This window comes from Nestor notabilis, unplaced genomic scaffold, assembly GCF_000696875.1.
Source record: "Nestor notabilis isolate BGI_N333 unplaced genomic scaffold, ASM69687v1 scaffold28584, whole genome shotgun sequence".
NCBI classification, from domain to species: domain Eukaryota; kingdom Metazoa; phylum Chordata; class Aves; order Psittaciformes; family Psittacidae; genus Nestor; species Nestor notabilis.
In genome coordinates this window covers 1,847-23,206 of record NW_009927355.1, presented here as the reverse complement: position 1 = coordinate 23,206, position 21,360 = coordinate 1,847, and the positions used below count along the sequence as shown (strand labels likewise).

Here is a 21,360-nt window from a genome sequence, read left to right as displayed (position 1 = left end):
TCTCAGCTGCTGGGTTCAGAACCTGCTTCTGTCCTGTGTCCACAGAGAGAGAGAGCAAGTTACGTCCCAAGTGCTACTTGTCAGGGCGAGATTAGCTACGTTAGTAGAAAAATCAACCAACCAAACCACTCGAACTTCATCCAGACTGATGAAGTGTACAAATGTTTTGTACAAACGTTTGTATAAAACCCTATGTAAGGTACACAAGGTTTACAAGAGCTGCCCAAACATTACTGACTATAATTAACACTCAAGTATCTCGAGAGCAAGGACTGTTTTTCAGACACAGGAACACCACATTTACAAACCAAACCCACCGACATACAAGACCAAGCCTCTTCACTACCTTTCCCTTCTGAAGATGCCAGTAGCTCCTGCATGATTTCCTCAGCCACCAGCTGTGCCACGGTGCTGGGCTGCAGAGCCTGTGTGGTGATGAACGCCTGCGCCTTCCTGCACCGCTCTGGCTGCCGGGACGACAGGATGGCGCCAAGCAGCTTCTCAGGGTCCTGGGCTGACATCTCACTGTAGGAGCAGTTCAACTCCTAAGAAACACACATACACTTGAAGATGCCCCAGGTCCGGCGCAGAACATCTTCTGACCTGCAGTACATCTGCCCAACAACGAGCTGGTGCGAGAGGGAGAGCTGGGAACAGGCAAAACCCAGGTTCAAAACCTGCAAACTTAATCTGTCCTTTGGTCAGGTAACAGAGCCTCCGCCTGGGTGTTCTCCAGATCAGGCTGGCATGTAACTACCCTGCATCTGAAGTTCAGCACTCACAGAGCTGTTGCCATGAGCAGAGATACTTTCCTAGCCCGGTATAAACCTTAACACCTGAAATATGCAGAAGAAAGACGGGAGTATTTCCTCCCAAATAAAGAATTGTGGTTTACTGAGTAGGTTTTTCTTACGACGTTCTTTCTCCTCTTCTCTACATACCACAAGCTCTCAGTGAAAAGACATCCTGGCTTTTACATTTGCTACATGTGGCAGAGGTGAGGCTCTGTAAATACCCTCCTGTGACACACGACAGCTTCACAAGTGTACAAATTCACTGAAAAACGTACCTCCTAAACACAATGATCAGCTCTCAATTCAGAAGTAGAGACACATCCAGCTTCAGGCAAGAAGTATACGGGTGGTATAAAAGGCAACAAGCCAATCATACACCTACATAGGAGCTCAGACCTAAAGCCCTCGCTCTGAATATCTGAGGTATGCAAAACTGTAGGAAAATCAGAGAACCTCTGTGATAAAGGGAATTATAACACCTTCAGCACACACACTGCTGCTTTTATTCGGAAAAACCCACTGCTGTGTTCCAAAAGTGCAAGCAAATACCATGGAAAAGGGTGCTGTACCCTTAAAGAAGTGTTCAGCAGCACCTCTGGAGCAGGAGCACAGGTGGGCTGAAGGCAGTTATGAAGGTCAAGGAGCACAGAGGCAGCAAACAAGAGTCTGCTGCGACTCCTGTCACTGTCTGGGTCAAACCACTTGGAAGTTATTAGCCACTCCTCTGAGCAGCCTCTGAGTAAGGAGCTGGCACTGTGGAGCCTGCAGAGCACTTCTGTGCTGAACTTCTAAGGCAGCTGCTATCTCTTTGTCTCCTCCTGGGCTGGGGTTGCTTATGCAGGCATCCCACAACAAAGGCCTGAAGCAAAGTGCTGGATGAACAACATCTGCTTGAAAGATTATGAAAAAGGCACATCAAAGAGCGCCGGGCTGCAGTGTGGCTCACAGGAGTCAGAGCAGGGGCCGGGGGAGCCTGGGAGCTGCCTTCATCTCAGCACTTCACACCTAGGAAGCATCTGGCCATTTTTCCACACAAAGGTTTGCAATTTTCCCCTCTGAAGATTGCTGGCACCCCGTGAGTATTTTCACTGCTCCTTCCTCTTTCCTCCAGAAACTTCCGCAGCACAGCTTGCTACAAACCACATGTTTCTTCAGCAATGTGACTAGACACATACCTTCGAAAGCTCATATAAGCAGAGAACCTGTCTGCAGTAATTTCTCCCATGGACACATTCATCTATCAGCACCTTTAGACTGGTAACAACTTGATCATCTGGAGATGGAGCCACAATGTGTGTCCAGTCTTCTAAGCTTGATGCTGGAAACAAAACCACTGTCAATTCCTTTCTCATAAAGCCAGGTAACACCAACAAGCCTTATCCTTGGAGCAAGACTCCAGATATCTGCAGCAAACATGTAACACTTCCTCAGTCTTTGAAAACTGAACTCAGTAATACCTCAGATGTACAGTTCCTGGGCATAAGAGAACACGAGGGATCAGCAGCTTAGGCTTCATTTATTCCCTTCTGTTTCTATTAAACTTTATAGATGTTAGTATCAGAAAGTAATGTTCCAGCTGACAGCTTTCTCATTCAGACTTCATAAACATGCACAGAGTATTTATATATCAACATTATCAGCCTTAGCTTTGCTATTAGTAAGAAACACTAAGCCCTTTACAATGACCGAAGAATTCAGAGGATCATTAATTAAAGCATTTGTTTCAGCTCCAGAAACACACTCAAGATTTAGTAGAATGTACTATCTGTGTCTTCCAAAAGCAGGAACATTGATGAAGCTCAGTGCTACTTTACCAGAACAGAAATGTGAAGTATGAAAAATGAACAGTTAAGAGACTATAGGACGTGTTTACAGAAGCACCCTGCCTGCAGCACGTAAATGCAATGTATGTTACAAGGCTTCAAATTCCTTTCACCAGAGGATTTATGAACCAAGGAGATAACCCACTGCCACAGAGACCTTACTTCCTGCAGAAATCTTGAGGGAAATTAACAGGCACAGACGAGGAGAATCCCGTGGAACCCGCAGTGGTATTACCCGCGATGTGGCTGAAGTGGTCAGTGTTACTCACCGCTCAGGACTCGGCTGGGCTCGGATGTGCTGCTCTCAGACGTCTTCTCTCTTGCTACAAGGAGAGCCTGAATATCTGGGTGCAAGTTCTCTAGAGCAGCCTCCCCTGAGGCCAGAGCTCTGCAGTGCAACACCAGTGAAACATCTCTGCTGTAGAAGTGGAAGTACTGACAAACACGGCTGGCTTCATGCACGCTGCCTTCATCGAGGAGGCACCCGATCAGAACCCTGAGTGACTGCTCCTCATCGTGAGTCAAGGTCTGGTGAGACTCCCTGAATGCAAGCCCCTCTAGTTGTAAGTACTTTGCTGTGTTGAGAGCAGGTAGCTTTGAGAAAGAAAACTCCTTTGCTAAGTCATCAAAGGTAAGATCCGGGCTCACAGCAACACGGGAGGAGAATCTCGCCTTGCCCGACCCCTCCGCGGTGGGTGACAGTTGTTGTGCGATGCGGCAGATCCAGATCTGCTTCTCTATTGCCTCCAACTCGTGCAGTGGCACCGAGTCACTCTTGGCAAGCCAGTGGCCAGCCAGGGTAAGCAAGAGATGCCTCTCCATAATGCTGGTTACCTTCTCATGAGCTAAAGATTCAAACACTGTGTTTGCCTGATCGAAAAAGAAGCGAGACGCAGCTTTGCTGGAGACTGAGTTTTTCATGAAGCTGTCGTTACATTTCTTCCAGAATTCAATTCTGGTCTGGTTCTGATGCCACAGTCCAAAGTCTCTTAAATGATGCAGATCTCTTAGAACCTGCAAAATTCATGGAGAGTTTAATTAACTATCTTTCCAAAGAAGAAAATTCACACTGGATGGCCAACACAGTGAGAAACTGAATTGAGATTCAGTGTCTCAATAGGCAACAAATCCATCTATTTTTCTCACCAAATAAAACTGGTTGCATAGCAAGGAAAAAGAGTAAGAGAACAAGGAAAGCTACCCTGTCCACTTCAGGTCAGCACCCACAGCCAACTTTCTGGTGTACTTGCATTTAAAATAAAAAGTGATTTAAAGAAAAATCTGGTTTTCAGGAAGGCTGAGAAGTACCATTCTCAATGCTGCCACTACTGGGAGTAGTAGAAGGTGAGTATCATTATTGAACTCTACCATACCTCTTGTGTAACTACGCTGTCCACGGGCAATTCAGCCAATGCTGCTACCTCCTGAGCCAGTGAGAACATCCCTTTCTCTTGCAGCTGCTCCAGAATCGATCTGCACTCACTCTGGAATGTCTCCAGATTGGAACTGGTTAGGATGGAGCGATTAATTGCTATGGAGGAATCCTTCAGGATCTCAGAGAGTGCACAGAGTTTCTTCACATAGGGGCCTGTCGTAAGAGAGTACAAACATCTACAGGCAGCTGGTTTTTAATCCTGAGGAAATTCTGCTGCTTATTTCAGCGTGCAGCCCTGCCACAGGAGCACAGATCTTACACTCTGAAGCTTCCATGGGACTGAAAGTAAGCTTTAAACCCGTAACTAAAATACTTGTGCAGATAATGTGTGCACTCCTCACAACACTTGCACATAATCACTCTCCCAGACTTACAGTTACATTTTCACCACCGCAACTCACTGTAAGGCCCAAGTCGGGTTATATAAATTCTTATCCAGTATCAATGCACTTAAACATTTTCAGTCACTCCACAAACATTGTATGTGGTCTTTACATTAAAGCAGTAACATCAGCTGAGAGAGGAAGCTGTACTTACCATCAAGCAGAAGACCATCTGCTGCAGCAAGCAGCTGTAAGAGCTTTCCCAATTCATACTCCGTTCTACACTGCTGCATCATCAATTCAAGAAGAAACAAGGCTTGTGATTCCAGCCACTGCACGGGTAATTCTGAAGCTGCTGGTTCCTCTTCAGTTTTAAGCTGTGTAGACAAAGACTTTTAAGTGTTGGGTTTTTCTTTTGTTTTGCAACTATAGTCTGCATTTTGGTGGGAATTGTGCTGGAAATGGAAGGTACCAAATCTACCTCCTTTAAGAAACAATGAACTGCCATTACCAAGGGGACATGGATCTATTCCAGATGTATGTTTGACTTTGATCTGAGAGTAGTAAATTTTATGATAGGGTGACCACAAATTACTCCTGATAATCATGGAAGAGAGAAAAGATGCAAGAAGGATCAGAAATTGATAGATAAAATAAATTGCTAGGTCAATAGCTCCTGTCATACTGCTGTATACTTGATAAGCATATCCACTGTGAGCAGCACATAGGGAAAGTGGTGTAGCCTTAGCCTGAGTTGCAGGAAGGAAACCCACTAATGACAAGGAATGTTCATTACCAGGATATTCAGGGAACTAGAAAACTGATGGAAAGGAAAGAACGGAGATAATTTGTGAAACATCTTGCTCATTATTTTCACATACAACATTAGATCACATTCCAGTAAGGGAAGAGCCAAGCAATGGCATTTAGAGAAACGGAATACTTACTTTTGTGAGACTTTCCTGAAACTTGTCCAGTTTGGGTTTAGCTTCGCTGTATTTTTTACAGTTCATGCACAGTTCATACATCTCCAGGATATGCAGTAAAGGGGAATCCTTTGAGACACAAAAATAGGTGAGAATTCTCTCTTAAAAGTACCCCAGTGAATGTAGCATTTATCTTCCTCAGTAGCAGAGCAATAAGCTTCCAATTTATTAAAACTGCATGCAAGGCTGACACATGATCTGCAAATGTGTAATAATTGGAAGAACTTCCATTCAAGATTTTCCTACTTGACTGGGATTTTCAGTGGATTGCACCCAGGTTATCCAGGCTACAAAGAGCAAGGCAGAGGGGGAATCTATAGGCTACCTCCTCTCCAAGATGATTTGAGATACACTCAAGGATACCATTAAAAATACATTACCTTACCTTTAAAAAGAGCTGCAAGCCATTTAGAAGTGTTCTACTTTTCTGCTTTCTTAAAAAGACTTTCCAGATAACTGCCAGGTCATGAAGATCCCATTCATGGTTTTCTGCTGAGCTCTGAATATGGTTTGTTGCTTCAGCTCTGGTGGTATCATCCACAGCAGTAATTACCCAAACACAGAGACAATGAAGAATGTTTGCATCCTGTCAAACAACAAAATGATGGTTTACAGAATAACCTCATTATGTACTGCTTGGTGAAATGTGTCGTAACAGTCACAGTTGTTACAAAACCTGAGAAAACCCCTCAGTGAATGCAACTACTTATCTACCACTTCACATAATTATGGAAACTATCACTTTTTTGTTACTTACTCTTCTAAAAGATGAATAACTTCATTAATACTCACTTGGAAACATGCTGCTAGAACACTCAGAATGGGAGCATGCTCTCTCAATCCTGCAGTCAGAAGGTAACGTGAAGGGTTTGAGTTCCCCTGACACCGAAGAAGGATTTGGAAGAGGCTATCTGGCACACTGGCAGTGCTGCTTCCAGCACTCCCTGCAGCAGGACACACACCCGGTAGCTTCTCCAAAGCCAACATCAAGTGATCTTGTAAAGTGGGAGAGAAATCTTGAAGGACAGAAATGACCTAGAAAAAGAGAACCAAAAGCATCTATACAGAGTGACACCTAAAGAGAATGAGGGGGGAGAAGGACCAAAGCATTGAATACATAGAAAAGACAAAGCATTCTTCAATTTTGACTTTTAGAACAATTTTGGAGACCTAGAGAAGTGTTCTGTAGGCATGAATTACTTCAATAAAATACTGAAGCTCATCCTCTTACATGAAGCTAAAATGCCTCCTAGAGACACTAATTTTGTCATCTCTCTCATATTGCTAACAGTGCATCATGAAAAGCATCTAGCTAGTTGCTGTTGTGTAATTGCATATTTTTCAAGTTAAACTCCTTTTAATTTTTCACATACTGGTAACATTTTATTTATTTTTAAATTACATTCTAAACCAAAAATGGAAGATTTGGATTCCCTTTATATTGTCTCCACATGATATTCCCTTGTTAAAAGAATCTATTTTCTTCCCCCTTTTTCTCAACATCACAGACAAAGAACACTTGACAAACTCTATCTTCACTTAAAATCAGACACAGCCAGCTTACCTCATCTGGCTGGTAGCTGTACAGCTGGGTTTGGATGATGAACTGCAGCCAGTCATTGCATTTGGCACATTCCTTCAGGTAAGATGTACTCAGTCTGATATTGTGCAGTTTACAGAACTGCATTACCAAAGACCACTGCCTCCTAGAGTCACTGCATGTCCTGAATGGGATTTAAAGAGCTTCAGCTGTAATAAACTGATGTTTATACCAGATGTTAACAATGTACAATCTCATCACGTGGCCTGAGATCCACTGCCTGCGAGCGGCCGCACCAGCACTTCCATGGACCTCACTATGGATTAGGTCACATTCTACTGTGGGAGCTCCGGGACTGCACCCTGTGGACATTCCCACCCAGGAATTGTTGTCCTGTCTGGACAGTGTCTGCTCTGAAATTAAGTCAATGATCTTCCCTTCTCAGTAAGCTACAAGAACTCTGTGGAACAGCTTATCCAACATGCTGACTGCACCTCCTTATTCTTGCCAAATACCATTGTTACATCTAGTATTTGAAACATCAAGATGATAATCTAGATTCAAACACTCTTGTTCAGTTTACTGCAATAAAGCCCACATGGATCTCTTTAGTATTATCTGAACACACAAATGGTAAAATTCAATTCCATTTGCCAGCATAATCCTTCAAATCATGTTACACTCACCTCTTTATTCCTTGCTGCTCAACTGTATCCCAAAAAGCTTCTTCTAAGGAGGTAAGAACTTCAGCTGCTGCTGCTTTTTCACCATCAGCCAATTTTGTTAGTTTTTCAACTGTTTAAAAGAACATACTATTATTTCTGAGATGTTATTTGGGATTAAAGGGTAATATTTTCAAAAGTACCAGTAGTTTCCTAGTTGGGACAAAAAGACACCTGTGGACCTATGGTTAGAATTCAAGTTTCTAAAGTTATTCCTAGAATGAATCCTTAATAATAATTATATTATAAATTTAATATTTTCTTTAAAGCTTTGAACATCTGATATCACTGCAGCTCTAAGACAGTTTTCAAGCATGAAAGAGAAAAGAGATTTGGTAATGGCCCTTTGTTTAATCCTCTAGTTATATTATTTCAATGTTAGGCTGAACCCTCCTAAATATTACACTGAGCCTTTGGCAGCTGTTGGACAGTGTCTATTAGACACTCCTGCAGTTCTGGCTGCATGTCACATTACAGTCCTCCTGCCCTGTTTGACATGCATCCAAAATCAGTATGAAGCAGGAATAAAAGAGCAAAATTCTCAGCTCTCAAAGGACAGGATGCTTCTACTGCATTCCTGAGCAGCACCTTTCAATCCATCTCTGCTTCTCTTCTCAATAAATACAGAGTACCCTATCTGAAAACAAACAGAAGACACCCTTACCCAAAGATTCTCTTATTTGACTGTGCTGAGATTCTTCATGTTTTGTTCTGTAACTGAAAATCATGTTTGTAACTTTAACATCGACCCTGAGTTTGAGGCTGTCAAGACCGAGCAATTCCAGAAAACAGGCACAGGCTGCTCCTACTGAAGGTGCACTGAAGAGAGAAAGAGCTAAACCATAGGCTTCATTCCCTGCCTGCTGAATCCTGCAACAGAAAGGGCAACAGTTAGCACACACCGGTTTTAACCAATTTTCAAACATGAATATTCCCCCCATAAACAAGTACCTACAAGGTTTACTAAACCCACAGCCTTTAGTAGCATAAAATATACTTACAATCCATAAGTTTCATATCTGTATTAATAAATATAAAGTTTCATATTTATATTTATAATCTTTGCTGCTTACACAAGAGAGACTGATCCGTATGGAAATGAGGAAAACAAATAGTGACTAATACACAACTGCATTCTAGGCATTCTAGAAACAAAGTGATTTGTTCTGATGTAACTCCTACTAATTTTGAATATACTTCATGGTAAATTTAACATATTCAAGCAAGATGTGTAATTTGACTGTGTCCTTTTGACCACATGATTTTGAAGCTTCAGCCAGAACATTTAACTCCTCCAATCTCCAGTAGATCTGTTTTAATCTCCAGTAAATTTATCTTCTTAATTTAACTAAAGGAAAAGTCAAAGGGGCATCTTGTTTCTACAGTGATCTCGAGGCTCAGGTCCTTGGAAGAGAAGCCCATCTGTGTTTGATATGACTGGAACAGTTTTCATTCCTTGCGTTCACTGTGCAGTTTTATTTAGGTAATTCAAAGTAAAGCTCACCCTCTCTCAGGTGATATGTGATTTCTATCCTACTTGATGCTAGACTGAATAGACTCCTGGGACACCTACAATTTCAAGTGATACCATGCACGCCACTTGTTGGCTGTTGGGGAGGATTACTGTTACTCCACGTGCTAGATTGTAACTTCAAAAGAACTATCTGACTGTCATTGTTGAGAAGACTTACGACTGTTTGGGGGATTTGCTCTTTACTAACTGCTGGATCAAAAATGTACCAAAAGCAAATGATGGGCGTCCATGGTGCAAATAGTACAAAAAGTCCAGTCGTTCCATTATAGCATATTTGTTCACCAGTTCAGGGGATGAAAAATGAGGAAAGTCACTTGATGCATCTAGAAAGAATACTGTTGTTATTATGAGCTGATAAATAGTTGAATTAAACACAGAAAATGGCTTTCAGCTACACAACACGAGCTGACAATCAGACACCCCTCCTCTTGCTCTAATTCAAACCTCAGCAAACCCAAACCCCGCTGACATTCCAGTTCTCATTGTCAAATCAGAACTCTGAGTCACTTATAAACCCTCAACTTGCTTTTAAAAGAAAATACTGCTTTTCTATCTCACAATACCTTTGGAAAAACCTATCTCTGAAGAGCTTAATGGAAAAAGGGACCCTACTGAGGAGTTAATTTCAAACCAAATGACCTTATTTTTTTTTTTTTTTTTTTTTTTTGTAAAAGAAAAGACCTTTTGAGTAAGTTTATCTGCCAAATCACTCCACTGGAAGGTGTTTTATCTGAGGTGCTTGGGTGAGAAAAGCATAGAAAACTTGAGAAGTAACATACCTGACACAGCGAGAGTATTTGCTGACTGCCAGCCAAAGAGTTTAGTGGGATCAAAGGGCACTAATGACTGAAAGATTAGAAATAAAATATATTGAGACATCAGAGCAGACTATGGAATATTTTAGGGAGCTACAGTAGCAGAGGATCAGGAATGGTCTGTGCCTCTATCCAGCAGTGATTTACCCTGTGCAGCGCTCTCTCAAAGGCATTTATTTATCTACTCTGTGGGATCAGAACACAAACAAGTGCAAGGAAAGGCTTCAGCTTTCATCTGGGAAAACAGGGAAAGAACATGCTTAAGTGTTTTCTAAACTATGATCTTAGAAAAGCTAACACATTCCTAATAATGATTAATACACATTATTTCTTCCAGCATTCAGTTTATCTCATACCACAGATCTGAAGTAAAAGGCATTTGCCTAGGAATGTGTCAGGACATTCCAGGAGGCACTATCCTTTAATCCTGAATTTCAAAAACATTTTAATTTCTGTAATACTGAACAATCTGCCCACTGAACACTGCAAGAGAATCACTGCTTTGACAGGCCAGGACTGCTGCAGTTAAACACTCTTGTTACCTGTCTGGGGACAGGGGGAAGCAACTCATAGTATTTAGACACCATTTAAAAACCTGTTCAGAATGAAGCTATAAACTTTAGCTCCAGATGAAGGATTCCAAGGAAACAATATGTGGTCCCCACCCTCCAGCCATTAGCTGAAAACGGGCTTCTCTTAGTTTACTTTTGTTCTGCCAAAAAGCACTCCTGAGAAGCATTTGTGTACCTGAACAAGATGGTAGAGAGAGATGTCAGGTGGCAGAATTCCATGAGAAGTACACGGGGGAAAGAGAGCAGCTTTGAGTTTGGGGTAAGGAGTCAATGCCATTTTTAGGAGCTGTGGATCAACCTTCTTTAGAGGATTTTCCAGATCTTCATTCTGAAGAACCTACGTTGCAAGGAAGCAAAATGATTCCATTAGGAAGGAGTGACTGCATTAAGATAATAAAACAATCTTTGAGTGCACCAAACTACCTCATGGGAATCTGGCATATGGTGACAATACAGAAAGTCCCATCAGCTGCACACAGTACCTGATCAATACCTCCAGGTGCATACATTGTAGTAGCAAGTGCTAACAGTGTACGTCCTTCCAGTAGCATGCTACTCACACTGGCTTGGTTACTAGGAATCAGGATCTGGGCATTTGCTAGACTAGCCTGGAAAATCATCTTTGGATCTGAAAGAAAAAAGCAGAGATTTAATTTCATGCAAAAGCACTCCTACATCATTAAATCATGCATCACAACTGCTCTGTGACTATGAAAAACGCTCAATTTTCTGGGTGTTGGTGTTAACAGTGATTTTTTACATATCAATACAGATAAGCTGTTCTAAATTTTACCAAGCCTTCCCCAATTTCAAACCACAGTTTAACCTACACAGATGGATTTGGATTGAGTCCCACGGTTTGGCATTGTATTGGTTCAATTCTTTATCCTACACTGCTCACATTTCCTGAAAAAGCTACACTTGGGCTTGTTTTTATCATTTGTCAACGTGTGACTCTGCAAAAGGTGAAATGTTTCCAGAAAAAGTGAAGGGTCAAAAATTCTACTGATTTTCAATAACAAAAACCCCCAAAAAGCAAACACATAATCCAAGGGGCAGAGAACTAAAAATGCACTACAACAACTAGAGGAATCGTTACTTTTAATAGTATATGGATTTTCTCATGAATTCTCCTTCTGTTTAACCTGCTGGGAATGTAATCAAATTGGAGGTAATGGTGATCATACACAAAAAAATCTCACCTATCTAGAGCCTCCCAATCTTCACGTACCGTTTAAGCAGGAATTATAATCCGCATTTTAGAGATGAGGAACTGAATGTATATAAATAATTTGCCATGGTCAAAAAAGGGTTTAGAGCAGAGAATTAAACCCAGCTGTGCCCCAGACTCAGCAGCATAAACATGGGAACAGCTCCTGCATGGCTGGTCTCCTACCTTGTGGGTTACTGGCAACTCCTCGACACTGCACCAGGAATTCAAACCAGGGATGTGCTTCATGCAATTCCTTGTTATCCAAAATAGGGCAATTTGAAGAAGTTAAGCTGGAAATGAGTGAAAATACAGTATTTGTAACCATCCTCTGCCCTGGTATAACACTGCATTAAAAATCAAGAGCATCTAACTCGGTGGCTTATCTTGTGCACACTTATGAAAGAGCCAAATCACACCACCCTTCTCTCCAAGACGTGCACCTTTAGCTGATGTGGCATCACTGACAGTTCCCCTCTTTATGTTCCTGTGCTTGTTTACTTCTGTAAATCAAACTAATAGTTTCCAGACCTGCCAACCCCCACCACTTTCTGAAGAAGGGACTTGACTCACAAATACCACTCTGCACAGACTAAATATTTTATGCAAACTAAAACTGATTACACAAACAAAACCCCCAAAAAACATCTGTTGGCTTTTTTCTGGTCCATTTCTATCCTCTTAGTAATTACACTGTTAGACTGGAGCTACAGCTACGAAATTTTATTTGCAAGGTATTCATTAAGAGAGGAGTATTCATATAGTTCCAATACTAAATACTACTTTCTTCTTTCAATCTCAGCTAATCCTAATGTAGATGGAACCCAGCAATTTCTTTATTTGTGAATGTATCAAAACCGAACTCACACTTGTGCTCAAGTGGGAGTCTCTGAAGAACCAGTTGTCCTGGTGCCCTTAAGATTCTATTGCTTATAACATTATATTAATTACAACTGTAATTGTTTCCTTCGATGACTGACACACAAATTCATACTGACAATGTGAATAAAGCTTCAGAATACAGCATGAACCCTCACACACAGTTTTTCATTGCATGACCCTGTTGTGACCCAAGCAGCCTTTCTTGCCAAACAAGAAGGTCGAGGAAACTCTTACTGCCAACTATTGAAAGTGTTTCATTATTTAAATGTGCGCAAGATTTGAGGGGTGAAAAGCATTCATACCTGTAATAGTCTAAGTAAGTGTATAACAGGTACTGCAAACTATGTTCTAAACAGTGAAGGACAAAACGAGTGTGGAAGTCCAAACCACCCGCAGCACTGATCTTTGGAACAGGGTGAGGAGTTTGCAGAACTCCCCCGAGGTAGGACAGTCTCTGGAGCAGAAGTTCAAAATCTTCTAACTCTGAACAGACAAAAACTCCGTTTCTATCAGAAAAGAGAAAGCACAGGCACTGAGGAGACAGTTACCCCTTCAGCAAGCTCAGTTCAAAATGACAAAGCAGACCTTTCCTTCTCAGGGGTTACTTCACTACTGAGGTAAACACAACATGCCAGAATACATCTGATAGCATCAAACACCACCACAGTTACTACAGCTCATTGCAGAGAATGAGGTATGAGGAGCGACAGGCTCTGAGCTTAGAAGTTTCTCCCTTGTATTAAAACAGGCACCAGGAATATGACCACTGAAAGATCGAAGGGCTGACAGAGGATTTCTATTACTCTCATGTTTCCCACTGTTTTCAGGTAACAAGGTGCAAGCACGAGACTAAAATTCAATTTATTCATGGATTTGTGCTGTTTAAAAAAAGGCACTAAATACAATATAAAAATCAGTATCAAAGTAAATATCAAAGATGTTACTAACTTGTACTGCTATAACGATCTGATTGTGGCTTCACCTAAGACAGGAAGTTAGTACAATACATCGAGGGCACATACCTTGCCAGCTTGTTCAATATATCATTCCTCATATAGGTACTACATAACATGTTCCTGTCAATGATGTCTGGAGTAAGTGGGGGCCAGTTAGCTTCTCCACACAAGGTCTGGCTGGGCTCAGATTCTTCAATCCAGGAACAAATATTAAGCCAATCATGCTGGGCTGTCAAATGCATCCAAAGAACCTCGGGATTACATGTCTTGAGCTCTGTGTTTCAGAAAGACAAAGTGATGAAACCAGCACAGACAGCTCCAGGTGAAACAGTGACATTTCTTTATACATGTACGTGTTTTTAATGAATGGGTGCAAAGATCATGCTGAGATTAATCTAACAGCTGTATGCTGTTACAGCTTCTCAGAGCTTTATATTGGCAAAGCTAAAGGTAATACCACGGTGTAGTAAGCTCTACAGAATGTAGCAGGAGATGACATTTAAAAGTCCCTCTCAGCTAGTTCCAAATTTTTCTCTACAGGAAAAACACAGATCCCTGCCAGAAGGCAACAGGATGAAAACACATGGTTTACCCATCTTCACTGTGTGGTAGCACACACTTTAGTTGTATGAGTGCCACTCCTACACAATACTGTGTCGAAGACCCATTTTTAATTCCCAATTCCTTTGAATCCTCAGTACCACAACACTTGCCTTGGTGTGGTTTTCTGGGGAGAAGAATCATTTCCTGAATGAGCTCATCCCACCACTGGGCCCAGTTAAACATTACTCTGACTCTCCTATTGGGAACCTGACGTCTATCACAACTCAAGGAGTCCAGAACAGCTGAATGTCGGGAAAGGTCTTGTTCCTTTCTCCAGTTCTTGAAACTGCAATGAAGAATTGTTTAGAACCTTCTTTAGTACTCTTTTAAAAACAATCTAACAAATAGAAGACGATGCAAGGGTCAACAATTTTGCCAGTCCATTTTGAAGAGAATTTTCTTCCCCCTGAAGAGGGACTTACTTCAGCTACAAGTTTGAGAATTCATGTGAGAGCAATGAGCAAAGAATTACCTCATTTTTCCCAAACTGGCATAGCAACTGATAAATACCAGGACATTTTTACAATTAACTATAAAACCATTTTTCTAGGAGATTGCTTTATTACAGCAATCAAAAATAGAGCAAACATTCCATCTGAACGTGTTTCATTTGATTAATAATGCTAATAATATAACTTGTTATAAAAATACTTCATTTATGGAGGTGATGACATGAACAGAAGACTTCTGTTACACTGATGATAGTATATCATGACTTAGTCTGGAAAGAACATGATAGCAATTGATTGTTACATTGATGAGACAAGTAACCAGTTCCCACACTGACCCTTGGTTCTGCAAATGAAGACCAGCACGAAAACAATTAAATTACAGAAGACTGTATTTGTTAGTGCAGTAAATCATAAGGAATGTAGAAGCCAGCATATTATAAATCCTATTTATGTTATTAATTAATAATGAGAACTGATAACCCACATTACCTGGCAAGAGATTGAATCTCTCTATTTTCTTGGGAGGATTCCGAGTAAAAGCTTTCAACCTGATGCACAAAGTCTATCATTTTCTTCTCTTTCTCAGAAAAATAATTTTCTTCTCGTAAAATTTTCACCTTTAATTCAAATTAAAGTATTACCTCCAATTACAATTTTTATCTACTTAAGACATTAAAGTTGTAAATGATCCTGCAAGTGGAAGCAGTTAACCCACCAACTGTAGGAAATAATGCTGGAAGCATTGAGTCAATGCACCTAAATTACAAGAGGGCCAGGACTTCCTACTGTGTGCAAGCAGATGGGAACTAGATCAGAGCCAGAACACAAGAAATGACATTTTAATCCATTTTTACTTTAACTGCAAATACAAAAGAGCACAGGCATGTGAATGGCATGTTCCAGCAACTGCACTGCAAGGATGCAGGGACAAACCTGCTTGCTCCCATTCTGAAAGTATGATCAATACAGTGCTTTCTCTCAGCATAGACATCAGACTTCAGGCTGGGAACACCAGCTAGACAGAAAACTACACTTACCAACAAATCTCGTACGTGTTTATCAACTGTGTAGAAACAGATCTTACGCAGTTCCTCCTTCACATCAAAGCCCTGACAAAAAAGGAGATGCTCATTGTATGCAAACTGTGCAAATGCAGCTGCACAGCGACAGAACAAAGGCACCGGCTGGGTTTCCAAAGCACACAACCAGGATGCAATCTGCACTTCACCAGTTACTACAGATGTCTCAATAACCAGGGTTCTGCCAGATGTCTCCAGCATGTCAGGATATGACACGTGTTCCCTTTACTACCTGACTTGCCAAAATCACCTTTACTCTTTGCTGATCATAACATCAGTCCATACACATAAACAGGCTCCTCAGCATTCTGAAGGCATTAGTGATCAAACAGTTCTTTAAAACAAGTTAATTTTCACTGTAATACATGTATGTGGCAGAATTAACACATCCCTAAGACACCTAAATGCTCCCCATCCTCTCAGCATTCATTTACTTCATTAGTCACCAGGAAGTGTTAAGATCAGCATGCTTACTGAACACCTCTCACCATGTTTCTTAACAGTTCTGAGGCCTCTCTGGTGTTGTCCTTCAGAAGCCGGTCATAGACCAAGTTCAAACCTGTCTGAATAAATTCCTGAAGGCTTTGAGCAGGATGCTGACGCTTCCGGAAGAAGGTCTGGGCCTCTGGCATTTTGTTGTTTAAGATGGCCTCAGCAATGACTTCCTAAAAGGGGGAAAAAAGGAACAAACTGATCTCAGTAATCTTCAGGGTTACTATCTTTACAATCCCTATATTTTTTCCATAACAGTTTAAATACATTTCCATATTAATAATTTCCTTAAATACACTTAATAAGTATAATAAAAAATGGATTACTCATTTTTACCTCTGGGGTCAGTTTTTCCCACATGTGGCTTTCTTCTAGTTCAGGCAGGTCTTCGTCAGGACCACTTCCTGTGTGCACTGGATTTATTTGTGGTTGAGGATATTTTCTCAGGAATTGTCTCAGTTTAATAATGTAATCAGTTAAAATATCTGCAGCCTTCTGCAGGAATTCATCAGGTTCTGTCAAAAGCATCCAAGATACCAGTTAAACAGAAATGAACAACACAGCACTTTGAATGCCTGGCAATGTTGAATGTGTTCTCCTGACTAATAAACAGAACACACCCCAGAGGAGAGAGCAGATCAGCTCTGTGTGACCTGGGCAGGTACTGCTACTGCCCACCACTACCAGCATACTGCCAGGACACAGTCACAACCCTCTGGAGAGGTGCCCTGCCCTCACTGTGTGGTTTCTCCTTCAGGGACAAGTAAATGAGAACTGAAATTTTTTATTAATCCAACCAATTATTACCAGGTTAAGTCCCATTTAAAATGCAGGGACTTTTCAACGTAACATTCATGCAGTAAGGAACAAAGACTACTAAAAATCATGTATGAAGAAAAAGGATGAACAGTTACTGCTCTGCACCATTTACTCTCAGAAGAAATGAGTTCTGCTTTAACATGCAGACCTGCTGGTCCACTAAGAAGCAACGCGGAGGCAGCAGTCCAGACCCAAGCAGCAGGACAGCACACTGTATGCTGGGACATGGCACCCCCTCTCCACAGCTTTCTCTAGCAAAACAGAATTGCCCTCTGGAATTCTGTCATTTTAATACTTCACTAGTTATGAGCTGTTGCTCTATTCTTGAACCTTTCAGGCTGGAGTTCAAGGAGCAACATTTCATCACCTGTGCCACAGTAAGCACTCATGCACTCCCACGTTCAGTCTGCAACCCACCAGACACTGCCTCTTGCTCCCAGCCACCCCTCGGGTTATCCTGGGATGTATGACTCTCTTGCCACACAGTAAATCGGACCGGGAAGTGCTCCAGGTAAAAAATAACCTGGTAGGCTATTTATTTTCAGCTGTATCAGTTTCTTAAACTGGCCTATTCCATTCCACAGCCACACAAATATTTGTGCCAGAGTATTTTCAGTGGTAGCATTGAGAAAAGCAGGAGCAGCTGAGGGCTGCTCGTGCCATTTAACAGCACTGCCACCAAGCATCTAGCAATAGCCTGCAAGACCCATCCTGCCGTTCTTAGGTATCCCATAAAGATCCTGCTGACAGTATCCTGGCTGATCTGAGAGCCTGACTGTAGCTGTTTGGGCCAACATAGATACTCTATTCAGACTAATTTCTCATGTTTCCCTTTAAGCAACATCTTTCATTCACTTCACTCCAGCACCTTTTTGTTGTTATTTCTAGGCAAATCTAGGCTTTTTAATATAAAAAATTTAGTTGTTCTGACACCTAATGACACATTACTACATATGGGTCAAAATGAGTAATCTCACCCTCTGTGTGCACAAAGATTTCATCCAGTTGCTTGGTGAGGAAAGTCAAGGTGAGGTTTAGCAGCTGCTCAGAAAAGTGTTTGCTGTGAGACTCCATATCATTTTCTTTGATTGCTGAGCAAAGCAAGTTCAAAGCTGGCCTCAGCTCTTCCAAATCTGCAACATTTACACAAGAAGTTAAACCATCTGCATCCCACCATGTGACTGATCACATAGATGTAAACTTTCAGTGGAAAGTCATAAAGGTATGCTACAAAATGTGTCAAACAATGTATGTAACATGCTTTGCCTTCACCTCAAGATGCTTACAATGCATATGCCAATACCAGAGCATAACTGAAAAACCCTTACATTATGCAACTTTTCTCTTTCATTTTCCAGAAGTAGAGAAGTTGCCATAGAGCATCATCCAAACACACAGGGGCACAGGCAACTCAATCTGTTCTTACAAACACAGCCATAAATACCAAGGCAATTAAATTTAAACCTCTAAATAGCTGAAAGTCTGTTACTTACTTTTTAGGTAAGACTGGGATGTGCTATGAGCAGACTGCTCAGGTCCAGAGCTGGGTGCAGACAGACTGAAAAGACTTTCTTTGCTTTTTAAAAACAAGTTTACTGTGTCTAGTTGACGATTTTCCAAACCTGCCTAGAAAAACATGGAGCAGAGCAATTAAGCATGTATCCTAAAACATATACTGTATGCTCACTGCTAGTACTTGTACTTCATAGTCAGTGCCAAAGTGAACATGCAGAAAAAAAAAGGTATTTAAATTATGAGTACCTGTAGCCCAAAACAACAAGGTGACCTGGTCAGTACCTGCCATGCTCTTTTAATAGGCTTTGCAGAAACCCTGCTCCCTGCCTTCAGAAGCAAAACGTTAATTCAGCCATTTATTACAGAGTTTGATTTGGGATATAAAATAAGTACTGTGAGAATCAGGACTCTGAATACTTCTTTCAGGTTACACACCTGGGTTACTCAGTTCTTAAATGGTTTATTTAATAACCCACTACTTTTTGCCCCTAGGTTACTGAGGCATACATTTAATTTCATCTAAACCCACCATTAACATTGCTAAACTGCATTCATTACTTCAAATAAGTATTTTTGTTATCTGTAAGACACAAATCAGATTTCTTTACCTCTAGTGCTTGTATGGGAATCGAACACCGAACCCATCCATTGAGGTGACAAACAGCATCTACGACTCCAGCGCTGCCGTAGATCATCAGTCTATTCAGAAACTCTTCTTGAGTTAAACCAAAGAGAACTAAGGACAGACCATGCTCTGAATGAAAGAATCAAACCACAATGAAAACTAAATCAGCAAGTTGCTACACAACAGCACTTCTATCTAGTGCTTCTCTTCCAAAGTAATGATGTGAGGCTGCAATGGCTCCGTTTGGATTTCACCTCAGCAAGAACGCATTAGATATCAGCTAACAGGGGCCAGGAAAGAAGAGCACTAAGAAAAAAAGGCTTTTATCAGAAGGCTACATGAGAACAATTCTATAAACCCCCTCACCTGTCAGGAGCAGAGGCAGTGGCACCTCCTCACTGCAATCCACATATACGCTGTTTTTGCCAAAGTGGTAATAGGTCACATCTTGTGACTCGAAATCCCAGAGCGCAAGAGTCAACCCTCTGTCATTTGTCAGAACTACAAACAGGGCTTTAACCCCAGTTACCAGTTTACACTCCAGTTTCACCACTTCTTGTGGTGCTGCTTTGGGGATTTGCTTCCACTGCTGTGGTGCACTGATGGGGTTTGTGCCGCTGCTCTGGGACGGCTTGGACAGGGCCCAGTTAAGCACCCGTGGAACAAAAGCCACCACTGTCTCAGAATCTTCATAGATTTCAGGATCTTCAAGATGGGTCAAAAACTGATACCAAGGTAAATTCAAGTCATTCGCTACATCTGGAGAACCCGGTTTTCTTCTCCTTACTTTATCACACAGCGAGGATAAGTGTGCCTTCCAGGACCTGGGGTGAAGAAAGAAGTCACCTACAGCACCACGTATTACTCCAAGAACAGTGAGATTTCTCAGTTAAACATGTATTTTAAGCTTTTGGATTCCACGCAGCACTTTGCATTTTAACCTTCACATGTCCTGTCTATTTCTATGTAAATACTGTTTGCACCCATACTGAATGATCACAGCTGCATTAGCTGACAGCGTCCCTCAAGCTGACCATTTTTAGCAGAAAATGTTCTTTTTCTTACAGAAAATGCCCCATCAATTACTCCCGAATTGAGTATTTGTTACATTTGTATTAACTTATAATTAACATATTTTATCATTATTAATACCTCTAATACTAATGGTCACAACATGGTTAAAATATTTTACGTGAACACAAAATACTTTGAAGTCCACATCTGTGCTAAACACGAAACAAACTGCGAAGTACCTGGACTACGAAGATCTGTCCGTACTGGTTAAAACTAAAGGTAACACCCTAAACAGCAATTACTATTTGGAAGCTGTTGGATGACATATGTAACGTTGTCTTGGCCCATTTCCTAACATCAAAAGATTAAAAGCAAAATGAGCTGATTTTAATTGCCACAACTCCAGTTAAAGAAGATTCAGTAGTTTTTTATCAGTGATGCAAAGGAGGCAAACCCCAGCCTGGTTTAGAGGTATGTTCATTAGGTACCTGTCTGTGCGGAAAGGCAAGGACAGGAGCTCCATGCTGTAGTCAGAACTAGCAAGGTCATCCTCATCAAGTCCTTCAGGAGGCTTCACTGGAAGTTTTTCAGGATCTCTCTTACAAAGCAAATGCTCAGGGAACTGTCTGCAAAGAAATAAATGTCAAACTTCACCTCTGTCACGGAGCTGGAACTCAAACTAAAAAGCTCAGCACCTCAACTACCACAAGACCAAGGTCAGGCACTTCTTACGTTGGTTGTGCTCAAACCTTTCACTCAGGAATTCTGCTACAAACACACCTGAAGTACATGTTCAGATCCACGGAGGTGGCGCAGTGGGAGGAAGTGATGATCACAGCAGCACTGAGATCGTGGGACACTCTCAGCGCAGCGAGTGGCACCGCGGCGGTTGGACTCGTGGCCTCACCCTGCACACCCCCCTGGCACAGTGCTACGCTGATGCTTCCTACATGTGCACCATCAAAAGAGTCAAAGATATCTTCAAACAGTGTCAAAGGAAACACCAGGCCTGAGACTGAGCAACAGACAAGAAATGACACAGAAGGAGAAGAGGGTGAAGTGCTGCTGAATTTGTGGTCCATCTCTGCACAACACAACACGTAGAACCTACCTATCGAAACCATTACTCTGGTGTGAAACACTTCCAGTGGCTTGTTGAAAAACTGCAT

At 41.5% G+C, this 21,360-nt stretch overlaps 1 protein-coding gene across 1 annotated transcript in view; it reads right to left on the bottom strand.

Moving 5' to 3' along the window:
* Window positions 1-21,360, bottom strand: part of SPG11 (spastic paraplegia 11 (autosomal recessive)) — a gene marked incomplete at its 5' end in the record, with an annotated part of 26,492 nt that overhangs the window by 3,799 nt on the left and 1,333 nt on the right. Inside the window, 30 exon segments of the mRNA XM_010014026.1 lie at window positions 2-33; window positions 347-545; window positions 1,970-2,112; window positions 2,887-3,631; window positions 3,991-4,205; window positions 4,590-4,752; window positions 5,323-5,430; window positions 5,747-5,947; window positions 6,154-6,396; window positions 6,926-7,085; window positions 7,588-7,696; window positions 8,288-8,493; window positions 9,315-9,480; window positions 9,937-10,003; window positions 10,720-10,881; window positions 11,027-11,172; window positions 11,941-12,047; window positions 12,939-13,142; window positions 13,659-13,866; window positions 14,306-14,481; window positions 15,137-15,264; window positions 15,685-15,756; window positions 16,215-16,391; window positions 16,555-16,733; window positions 18,015-18,170; window positions 18,531-18,663; window positions 19,161-19,306; window positions 19,544-20,001; window positions 20,680-20,817; window positions 20,972-21,206. Of these exon segments, the coding sequence (XP_010012328.1) occupies window positions 2-33; window positions 347-545; window positions 1,970-2,112; window positions 2,887-3,631; window positions 3,991-4,205; window positions 4,590-4,752; window positions 5,323-5,430; window positions 5,747-5,947; window positions 6,154-6,396; window positions 6,926-7,085; window positions 7,588-7,696; window positions 8,288-8,493; window positions 9,315-9,480; window positions 9,937-10,003; window positions 10,720-10,881; window positions 11,027-11,172; window positions 11,941-12,047; window positions 12,939-13,142; window positions 13,659-13,866; window positions 14,306-14,481; window positions 15,137-15,264; window positions 15,685-15,756; window positions 16,215-16,391; window positions 16,555-16,733; window positions 18,015-18,170; window positions 18,531-18,663; window positions 19,161-19,306; window positions 19,544-20,001; window positions 20,680-20,817; window positions 20,972-21,206 (5,582 nt within the window).